This window comes from Amphimedon queenslandica, unplaced genomic scaffold (assembly GCF_000090795.2).
Source record: "Amphimedon queenslandica unplaced genomic scaffold, v1.1 AMPQUscaffold_13207, whole genome shotgun sequence".
Taxonomy (NCBI): Eukaryota; Metazoa; Porifera; class Demospongiae; order Haplosclerida; family Niphatidae; genus Amphimedon; species Amphimedon queenslandica.
This window is the reverse complement of record NW_003546557.1, coordinates 45,403-56,439: the sequence shown is the minus strand read 5'-3', so window position 1 is coordinate 56,439 and position 11,037 is coordinate 45,403. Positions and strand designations below refer to the sequence as shown.

The 11,037-nt window shown below is 33.6% G+C and overlaps 1 protein-coding gene and 1 long non-coding RNA gene across 3 annotated transcripts in view; both read right to left on the bottom strand.

Moving 5' to 3' along the window:
- LOC109584481 (uncharacterized) overlaps positions 1–11,037 on the bottom strand; it is a 17,497-nt gene that overhangs the window by 4,935 nt on the left and 1,525 nt on the right. Inside the window, exons 3-21 of one of the 2 annotated variants that reach the window (XM_020000233.1) lie at positions 9,904–10,347; positions 8,759–8,789; positions 8,133–8,310; positions 7,742–7,851; positions 7,546–7,691; positions 7,391–7,490; positions 7,245–7,340; positions 6,962–7,202; positions 5,058–5,418; positions 4,872–5,002; positions 4,692–4,828; positions 4,530–4,641; positions 4,274–4,447; positions 4,157–4,226; positions 4,065–4,106; positions 3,884–4,011; positions 3,733–3,829; positions 3,579–3,680; positions 3,302–3,529 (exon numbers count right to left, since the gene is read on the bottom strand). In XM_020000233.1, coding sequence (XP_019855792.1) covers positions 3,966–4,011; positions 4,065–4,106; positions 4,157–4,226; positions 4,274–4,447; positions 4,530–4,641; positions 4,692–4,828; positions 4,872–5,002; positions 5,058–5,418; positions 6,962–7,202; positions 7,245–7,340; positions 7,391–7,490; positions 7,546–7,691; positions 7,742–7,851; positions 8,133–8,310; positions 8,759–8,789; positions 9,904–9,962 — 2,034 coding nt within the window. In that variant the 5' untranslated portion in view covers positions 9,963–10,347 and the 3' untranslated portion in view covers positions 3,302–3,529; positions 3,579–3,680; positions 3,733–3,829; positions 3,884–3,965. Of the gene's footprint in view, positions 1–3,301; positions 3,530–3,578; positions 3,681–3,732; positions 3,830–3,883; positions 4,012–4,064; positions 4,107–4,156; positions 4,227–4,273; positions 4,448–4,529; positions 4,642–4,691; positions 4,829–4,871; positions 5,003–5,057; positions 5,419–6,961; positions 7,203–7,244; positions 7,341–7,390; positions 7,491–7,545; positions 7,692–7,741; positions 7,852–8,132; positions 8,311–8,758; positions 8,790–9,903; positions 10,348–11,037 lie in introns of those variants that run through there. The other variant, XM_020000232.1, reaches the window with a different exon arrangement.
- LOC109584484 (uncharacterized) lies at positions 5,739–6,525 on the bottom strand. Its single transcript, XR_002186032.1, has 2 exons — positions 6,223–6,525; positions 5,739–6,157 (listed from the first exon to the last, which is right to left on the bottom strand). It is a non-coding gene; the product is annotated as an uncharacterized LOC109584484 (long non-coding RNA).

Genomic DNA, 11,037 nt, shown 5'->3' with positions numbered 1-11,037 from the left:
TAACTGACACATTATTTATGCATCATAAAGTTTTCAATACAACAAAAGTGTGTAGACAAACCTGAGTTAAACTGTTCAGTTGTAACACTTCTCCTACTTTCAAGGTCTGTTCGAAACTTCTGAAAAATTTCTAAGTGTGATCTGGACACCTTGTCAATTTTACTAAAATTTTCCTAAAAGCTATCGACTGAAAGAAACTGATAAGATATTGACAACACCTTTAAATCTTTATCATAAGCAGCTTCTAATTCTGAGCAAAATTTGGACCCGTGCTTGTAGTTGGATATTAAAGTCTCGTCTATTTTTTTACAGTCATTCATGATATCCTCTTTTACCTTTACTTTACCAGTAAACTCTATTAGAATTACATTTATATCTAATTTATAGAAAATACTAACTCTTTTCGACTTTCACAAAGCCTTTCTTAGTTTCATCCAGTTTTTCCATAGCTTGATCCAAGTATCTAGTGCAATCCCTCACAATATTGTAGTGCCATAAGTAATGAGAATTACCAGCAATTTCAATAAGTCTAAAGACAGATAAAATAATGACAAACTACATAGTGGTAATTAGCTTACTTTTTTTCCAATAATGGTACTTGACTAACTCTTTCCCGCCCTTCAGCAGTTGATAATTTTGACTCTTCAATTGGCTTTTTACTCGTTACTTTTATTATTTTTTTCCTTGCCTTAAGAGCTCTGGTAGTACACAAAGGTATAATGCAATCACCTGGAATAGGTACGCCTAAACACTTGCACTGTCGCTGGATGACCTCTTTTATGCTTTCAATACGCTTAATGATCTCTTCTTCATCAATGCCAGGACTTGATTCATCATCACTGTCTGAATCAGGATCAGATTCATCTTTGGGTTTTGTATTATAAAGATCAAGCCTTGTTACAGCAATAAGGATTCGTCTTTCTTCAAATGCATCTAAACAAAAGAATTGGTTAGACAAAATGATATATGCTTTACAGTTATAAAGCATATCATATGTGTCTTAATTTTTGAGGTGATAAATTCATTTCACTGGTATAAAATTTTATGATGGCTATAGCCTGGCCATGAGATGTGATGTGGAGATAATAGTTAGCAGTCCTGAACATATGGGTATCTGGTACTCTGGTAAAAAGGGGGTTAAAATTAATTTCCATGGATTTGTTTTAACGAAATTATAATAAAAAACAAAAAAATTAATACACCTTGAAAATTAAGACACATACGCTAGGTATTAGTCACTTACTTGGGTCTCTCATGACAATAGCTCTCAGTGAATCAGTATCAATAGAATCCTCCAATTGTTGAGATGATATTACATAAACGTATGCTGAGCAGGTCATCAATTGATGCTCTGATGCTTCAGATATTCCTAACTTATCTGACTCAGATAAACCAGGAGTATCTAACAGCACAATGTTAATATCACCAGTGGCACAACGACATAGGAAGGGAACATGTGCAACTACTTCATCAACACCAATTTCCTATAGAATAAAATGAAATTTCATGTCTTAAGGATGTACTTATTGCAGCTTTGTCTCTGATTTCAGTGTTCCTTTTGTGAATTGCTTTTCGAATGTTTCGACGTCCTTTAATTTCTTTGTTTTTCATTGATAAAAATTGCTACATTATACTGACATTATCAATTACAAAAAATAATCAAAATGTACTTCAGTATTTTCAAAGCAACTGCTTCCATGATGACTGGTGGGCTTGTGGCAAATTCTTAAAATAAAAGATGTTTCATTTGTATCAGCTACTGACAATACTCTATATAGGAAATTAAATCAATTGAAATAATATATTCCTCATGCTCACTCATGATGAAGGAGTGCATTCAATAATGTACTTTTTCCAGCTTTGTGACGTCCAAACACACCAATAGTGAGGACCTTATTTTGTAAAAGGTACTCCGTTTCATCCAACCATTTCCCTTGAAGAAGAATATTATTTTGGCCATTACATTTTCTAAGAGTATTCAAAATAAGCTAAAGAATCATTAATTTAAATATGCTAGCTACATAACTGTACTTGGCTGGTCTCAGTGATGGATGATGGTAACTGAGCAGTGCTGCTTTCTTGATAATAAGCTATTAAAATAATATTTGTTATTTCTCTCTCATTTAAGATGCATAATGTATCTCTCATATACTGTATTTCTACCATACTGACTTTAAATAGCTTTGTGTCCAATGTGTTGTGCTCCTTCTGCAATTGATTTAATAATGCTGGAACATTTAGAAGTAATCACATTACCAGTTAAGAGTCTTGCAAAGTAGCCAGGATTTTTATTTGATGCATTATTATCCTCAGGATGATGTTTCAAAACTTCAGACACTTCAACATCATCAGAATCCTAAGTAATGCCAAACACATGATCAGTAAAATGCAACGTAAATTCTAACTTTCCACTAACAAAGTAAACAAAAATTATTTTAATTTCCATTGGAATCAGCTTAAACTTTCTACACATGTATAATATGCATCAGAAAAAAAATATTTTTAAAATGGAGAATTCTCTCCTTTTCAATTTTGGCAAAATTTTGCCTGAGAACAGAAAGGATTAACTTACATCTGTGTTCTGTGTTGATGATTCATTGCTCAGCCTACATTTGAAAATAACACTTTATTATCAACAATATACAACACTAAAATAGCAAAACCCACAAAACCACAAAATGCCGCAGATACAATATGTGTTTGGCATATTGGCACCACCAGGAAACCAGACTATTCCAGGTCTTATTTGTATTATTAAATGCATTTTATAGTATCTCACAATCAGGTAACTTGTTGCTAGCAACCACTGTAACAGACTAAAAAGTCTCTTTCTATGACTAAGCTAATTGACTTACAAGATGCACGAGTGAGGTGTCCATTATGCCTCACAATCAATGATTGGGCGGGTGCAGAAATAAACTAACCTAGATCTAGATCTAGTATCATTCTCATCATCCTTGCTGTCTATACCGGGCACATTTAGTTCTGTATTATCCGAGGGACTTTCAGCCATTTAATTAATAAAAGTAGAGGGGAGTATACCCGATGTATTTTGATATAGGCACATAATTTTACTTAGGTAGACCACAGCCTTTTTAGATTATACGACAGTATTTTTGTGTTGTGTGTGTGAAAGATGCAATAAGACCTATTACTTTGATAGTAGTGATAGTAAAATACTGAGCTAGTCTATGAATAATGACTGGTCACATCATTTGTTTACAACACAATTTAATAATATTCTTTATAAATTAATTTTTAGCTGAAATTATAATGGCATTAACAAATCAAGACTGAAAACTGATGCTTAAACTATTATCACTAGTTTGTTCTAAAAAAATAATACTACAAGTAAGCAAAAGTCCACACTGACATGATACTATTCATTTTGTAAATGTTTAGAGAACAAGGAAATTCCATGGTGCTCTTTAGCTAAAGATAAAAGATGTATCTTCTGTTTTTCGAGATTATCAATCAAATCAGAATGAGACTTTGCCTTATCTTGATTATGTTCAGCTTTTTTCCTCCACTAGATTGCATAAAATTAATTTGTTACATGCATTATTGTTTTTACTTACTGCTGTAACTTTAGCATCCATTTTCTTTCTCTGTTCTGAATACTGTCGCCTCACCTCAGCTATGTGTTCCTCAGCAATTTTTCTGTGCTGTTTTAAATAGCTCTATTGTTTTGGGAAAAAAGAGGTAATAACACTCATTGTAACATTATAATACCTCTATTATTGTTGGTTTAATCTTCTGAAAAAATTCATGACATCCGGCCATGAAGCGTTCTTCTAATTCTAAAATGAAAGCTTGAATTTCTGGTTTCCTTCAAATAAATTTAGGCATTAAAAATAATACACCATAATGTATAATGACATACATTAAGATGCGATCTGGATCATCTTCAGCAACAAAAATTCTATAAAAAATTAAACAATTAGAGCTATAGATATTTTAAATATTTACTTCTTAAAAAATTTTTTGATTTTGTCAAAAAATTTATAGTGCCTATAATTATGATTAAAAACAACAATACTATAGCTAAAATTATATTTTTTTACACTTTGCTTTGTTCAAGTAAATCGCTTAACTTGAGATCTGGGCTATATAAACAGCAACAAATTAAACACAAAGGAATAAAATTAATCCTTACCTATCGACTGCTATTCCTCTGTCACTAATAGATTCAGAAATAATGAAATTTTCCTGTAAATGAAGATCCTCTACAAATTGCAAAAAGCAATCAAGCTATTTAAAAACTTGTTCTTACCACATGTAGAAGCAGCAGTATCGCAGTATGAGGCCAGGCAATGTCCTAATTGTTGTCTAATAGTACCTATTTGATACACTGAATTGCAAACAGCTGCATCCACTTCTCTAAACGGAAGATCTTTTAGATCATTTATCAATGACTCGTTTTCATTTTCAATTATTTGTTCAGCCCCTACAATGATACAACAAATATAGACTGACACATTATTTATGCAGCATGAAGTTTACAATACAACAAAAATGCATGGACAAACTTGAGTTGAACTGTTGAGTGGTAATATCTCCCTCTTTTTCAATGTCTGATCGAAATTTCTCAAAAGTTTTTGAGTGTAATTTGGACACCTCATTGATTTTACCATTATTTTTCTAAAAGTATATCAACTGCATGAAAGAAACAGCTAAGAAATTGACAACACCTTTAAATCTTTATCATAAGCAGTTTCTAATTCTGAACATAATTTGGACCCTTTATCATAGTTAGATTTTAAATCCATTGCCACTTTTTTAAATTCATTCATGATATCCTCTTTTTTCTTTACTTTACCATTATACTCTATTAGAATTACATTCATATCTAATTTATAGAAAATACTAACTATTTTCAAGTCGCACAAAGCCTTCCTTAATTTCATCCAGTTTTTCCATAGCTTGATCACAGTATCTAGTACAATCCCTCACAATACTGTAGTGCCATAGATAATGAGAATTACCAGCAATTTCAATAAGCCTGCATCACGAAGCAAGATACATGCACTTAAACAAATTCGTGGTAATTAACTTACTTTTCTTCCAATGACAGTATTTGACTAACTATTTCCATTTCTTCTGCAGTAGATACTTCCAACTCTAACATCAGCTTTCTCATTTCTTTACTCCTCTTTACTGGCTTTCCTCCTAGTTTCTCTTTCCTTGCCTTAAAAGCTCCAGCAGCACACAGAGGTATAATGCAATCATCTGGGATAAGCACGTCTAAACACTTGCACTGTCGCTGGATGACCTCCTTTATGCTCTCAATACGCTTGAGGATTTCTTCATCATTCCCAGAACTTGAATCATGATCTTCACTGTCTGAACCTGAGGTTTTTATATCAAACTCATCAAGTCTTGTTATAGCAATAATGATTCGTCTTTCTTCAAATGCATCTAAACACAAGGATTGGTTAGACAAAATGGTAGTTTATAGTTATAATATACTGTACAGCTAATAATATTTGTGGAGAACTCAGTTCTCCACAAATATTAAATTTTGCAAGTTTGCAAACAAACCAAAAGCACAAAATTTAGATCTGTAAAATAATTCATGCATGACCACAGTACGTAATGCTACAATAACTGTCAAAACTGCAAAAATTTAAACCGCAAACCAAGTTAACCACAAAATTAACAGACGCATATGGTATACCGTATGCATCTAAATTTTTGAGGTGATAAATATTGTGTTTCCATGGGAGGATTTATTTTTGCTTGTATTTTGTGATGGATGTAGTCTGGCCATAAAACTATATATATAATGGTATCAAGAGTGGATAAGGAGGAGGGGAGAGTGTCTAACTGCCCTATGCTGCTAGTGATATGTGCGCGTAGAAGTTTCATGGTTATTATTTGTACATTCCCGCATACCTTATTTAGCACAATAAGTGATAACTGCACTGAAGCTATAGTTGGGTGTGTACTTAACTTAACTGTAATATAAAAATGGCTGCTGAACTGAGCAGCAAGAGCCTGGACCAGAGACCTTGGAAGCAGAATTTGACCTCACCTTGTTGTACCAGTCACTTTGTACCACTTTGAAGAGATTTGTAGTTTCCAAGCACACAAACCATGTTTGTTATTGACACATGAAAAGCTCTTGATCAATGATCATCCTCCTTTAGTCTGGTCCCTTGGGACCCACAACATCAAGAGTAAGGATAATAATAGAAGTGAAAGAATATGTGGTACATGTACTTTTGAGATGGGCTGTTAACTGCTGTTGATCTTAAAAACGAAGTATTACAGATCTGAGTTCACTGGAGCAGAGGCTTCTGACTCTTGGCCCCATGTCCTCTTTCTTGATGCTTTAGGGCGCTTAGGTGTAGTGGCATGGCGCTCATCAAGATTAGATGCTCTCAATCTGTTGTAACAGTCATGATCATCTGGATTGTGTAGTTCTGACTCTTCCTCTTGAAACATCGTGACTACACGTGTGGGTGGGTGCACCATATAGGTTATTAAAAACACACCCATTTACTATCATGGCTGTTGATGTTTAAACAGTCAAAGAAGGTGCTAAACAAACTGTGAAAGACTTCTACGCGCACATATCACTAGCAGCATAGGGCAGTTAGACACTCTCCCCTCCTCCTTATCCACTCTTGATGGTATTAATGGAGATATGGTGCATTGAGTTATGGTGAGAACTCATTAATTCAACAGCACCATTATAAACAAACTTTAGCAAGTACTAACATAGAATGCAGTTAGCTTGCCCAAATGTATGGGTGTCTGCCTGTCTGGTAAAAATTAAATTTAGTGGACATATTTTTGGATAATGAAATTAGCAACAATTAATACACCTTCAAATTTAAGACGCATAGTGTTGATATTTACAATTATACAATAGGCTTACACAATTATGTGATTAACTGAATAATTGTATCATTTAGACTCCCCCATTTGTGAGCAAGTTATACATACACTCACTTACTTGGATCCCTCAAGACAATAGCTCTCAGTGAGTCAGTATCAATAGAATCCTCCAATTGTTGAGATGATATTACATAAACATATGCAGAGCAAGTCATTAAATGATACTCTGATGCTTCAGATATCCCTAACTCGTTAGATTCAGATAAACCAGGTGTATCTAACAGCACAATGTTGATATCACCAGTAGAGCAACGACATAGGAAGGGCACATGTGCTTCTAATTCCTCAACTGCAATTTCCTTTAGAATAAATGAAATTTCACATCTTAGGAATATACTTACAGCAGTCTTGTGTCTGATATCAGTGTTCTTTTTGCGAATTGTGTTTTGAACATTTCGTTGCCCTTTAATTTTTTCATTTTTCATTAATAACAATTGCTACATCATAATTACAACATAAATTACAATCAACAAAACTTAAAGTTTACTTCAGCATCTTCAAAACAGCTGCTTTCATGATGCTTAATAGGCTTATGACGAATTCTTAAAATAAATGCTGTTTCATTTGTAACAGCTACTGACAATGCTCTAGAAAATTAAATCAAACAAATATACCCTTGAGATTAGTGTATTTTTCCCTCACTCATGATAAAGAAGTGCATTCAATAATGAGCTCTTTCCAGCTTTGTGACGTCCAAACACACCAATAGTGAGGACCTTATTCTGCAAAAGGTACTCCGTTTCTTTTAGCCATTTATTATCAGGTTCTTTAATTGTATCCAAAATAAGCTAGGAGTTGAATAATAAAATAATAATTTGAATGGTTGAATTTTATTTACTTGGCAAGTTTCAATGACAGATGGTGGTAGTTCTGTAGCGATGCTAATGGGTTGTGGGAATTCTGGAGTTGTGCTAATAGATGATGGTAATTCTGGAGTCGTACTAAATGCTATCAAAAATTATTTCTCATGAGTTAAACATGTCTCTCGCATTTAGATACAATACCATAAATGTAGAAATTTTTGATGGGTTTAAATTTTGACCATTTGCTTTAACCAAAGTTTTAATTTCCAACTGAATTAAATTTCTATGATCAAATGTTCAAGTGTAGGTAGCTATAGTAGATCATTACATGCTAAAATTAAATTCCAAACCATTTGTGGCTGGTCAAAGGTTGAAAATTTCCACATTTACACTAATATATTATTACAATATTTTATATTTATTTACCATGACTGAATTGGTTTCCAATCAAATATGCTTCCTCTGAAACAAATTTAAAAAATTTTTTGCCAGAAGAAAATATATTTCCAGACAGTCTCCCAAAGTAAGTGCGATTTGCATGCACATCTGCATCATCTTGTTTCATCACAGGAGATTCTTTAACAGCTTCAGATACTTGAAGAACCTAATAAATATAAATTATAGAACAGACTATAAGGTTTTTAAATGTATAAAATAATGGACCTTATGCAATGAATAGTTTAATTAATGCACACCCAAATTGGTGGTAAAATGGCACATTTTTGGATTGAAAAGAAGCTGAACAACCTTTTATATATTAAGCTATCCTTGCTGTGGAAACCATTTTCAGCCTTCTTTTGGTTTGATCATTAGGTCTGGGTGTTCCATTTGAACTGTATAGCATTCCAATAGTGGTTAAATTTAAACATTAAAATTGTCATGGATGTGATGGATCACGATGAATCTCAAAATTTCTATCCTATTTCAGATTTTCAGTACTTAATTTGCAAAATCCCTCAAAAAATTAATTTGATCCATCATGCGTAATAAAGCTTCAAACCCATAAAATTTGACTTGACAACATTAAAAAGTCACTCACTTAAAAAACTTACATTTGTATGCTGCATTGAGAAGTTGATATTCCTAAATTAAAAAAAACACTTTAATCACTGTTATATAAAAACACTTTTATCCTTGTATGTTGCTACTGGAACTTTTGTTTAGTCTCCCATCATTCCCATGGTTTTACAACACCTCTCGTTGCAATACAGTAGCCAGTCACAACTTACATGTATTTTTGTGGGATTTATAGTATTTTGTTTAGTTTAGTATATATGTAAGAATAAGCAATAGATCTATACACATGAAAAAATTTTTTAAATCTTAATTTTTTGTTAAATTAATTTTCGTCATTTCTGTTTACACAAAGTAGATTCTGGTTTTATGAGACAGTTTGTATCATGGGACACTGCTTGTAATTTCAATGATAAAATTTTAAAATTCAAAAATCTTAAGAGTCTCTAAAATTTCATCAAACAAAAACGCTTGATTGATAAAAATTAATTTCACAGACAAAAAGTTGGATTAGGTGGCATTTTAACTACCGTATGGGTATAAAATTCTGTGTGGTATTTAATTTCGTGGATTTCATGGGTGACTTCTTAACCATCAAAATTAAAACCATGGAAATGCTTACTGTGCATGCGCAGCATGTGAAAATCAATGATTTAGTGCAAGTGCACGTGCAAAAACACGAAATTTAACCCCCTTGAAATTAAAGAATTAAGAGCTTTTTACTAAAACACGAAACTTTATATCCTCGAAATTTACTACCCGTACGGTAATTTGATCACAAGTCTTTGGAATTTATTATTATTATTATTATTATTTATTATTATTAAAATTTTACAGGACATAAACAGGAACAATAAGAGCAAACTGAGAGAAGAAAAACCATCCTGATGGAATGCCAAGAACAAGTCTGGCATGGGCCAAGTGAACACAAAAACAATTACAGACAAAAGAAAATTATTATGAGAGAGAGTAAGGAAATAGACGAGAGAGAGAGAGAGGGAGAATTAGAGTAGGAGAGGGAGGGAGAATTAGGCTAATAGGACAAAAGGCTAGATGGAAACTTAGCGGACAAAATGGCTGCCGGCCACACTGGCAGACAATGATGATTGTGTTGAGCTGAGAGACTTCTGGTGTTAATTGGCTCACCCATAACGTTATACGGTAATACATGCTCGGTACTAACCCGGTATCACTCTCGAAAGCCTCGACAGCTCTCTCAGGTTCTGATTCCAGCGTAGCCATCTCTACCTGCGCCAGCGCCAATAGCCAACCGGATTACCGGTCAATACAATACCGGAATGAGTAATGACACAAAGCACAAATCGTCGAAATCGAAACTGTTCACAAAATTTTGTTTTATAAAAAGCTCATATTTCCACAAAAATTGTAAGCCATAGATAATATCTATTTTTATACATAGAAACATTCTGTGCAGTCTATGACAGCAATTATAGTCTATAGTAAAATCATAGATGCTATAGACTTATTACAGTGGTAAAATTTATGAATAATAAATGAGTCCAGCATTGTATTTTGACAATGGAGAAGAGATTGAGTGACACTTGGGACTCCTGACATCATCAGTTAAATGTAAATATGGACCATCATGTAGTGACATTCAGTCTCTCTATCATTAACAGAAAAATAAACAATAATTGTTGTTGTTGTTTATAGACCACCCAGAGTGAGAATTGCTTGCGTGGGAACACTAGACTATTACGGTTGTAAGGCGTGGTTTACAATGAAATTAATTTCGGCCGCCATTTTGGTTGGCAACTTTCAATGGAGAGCAAACGGGACGACAAAAACAAACCTGTATTAAGAATTCTGGAGCGAATTTGACCAAATCTTTCACAGGATAAGCTTAAAGGTAGCTATTCTTTCTTATAACAAGCACTTTTTAGCTATTGATAGAGCTACAGCAGGTAAGTGAGGCATTTTCTTCGTGCCTCCATTGACTTCCTCAACAAACTTGCCAACCAAAATGGCAGTCAATTATGGTGCGTGGGCGGATAGAATCTACCGTACACGGGTGTTTATTTCAATGAATCTTTGGGCAAAAAGGGGTGTCATATCGCGTCATAAGAAATTTTCAAATCTCTGTAGCAACGCCATAGCAACAGTAGGTAGGAATGTTTAGAAGCATGTGACCAAAAGGGGAAGCCCCCTGTGGCCACAAAGCAATGCTTACTGTATAGACGGCAAGATGGCCTACAAGAAGATACTTTATTCGAGCTAGAATCACTTACTATTGTTGTTATACGGAAGGCTAAAGTTTTATATGTAGCCTTTAGTGTCTGGATCATAACTCTATGCC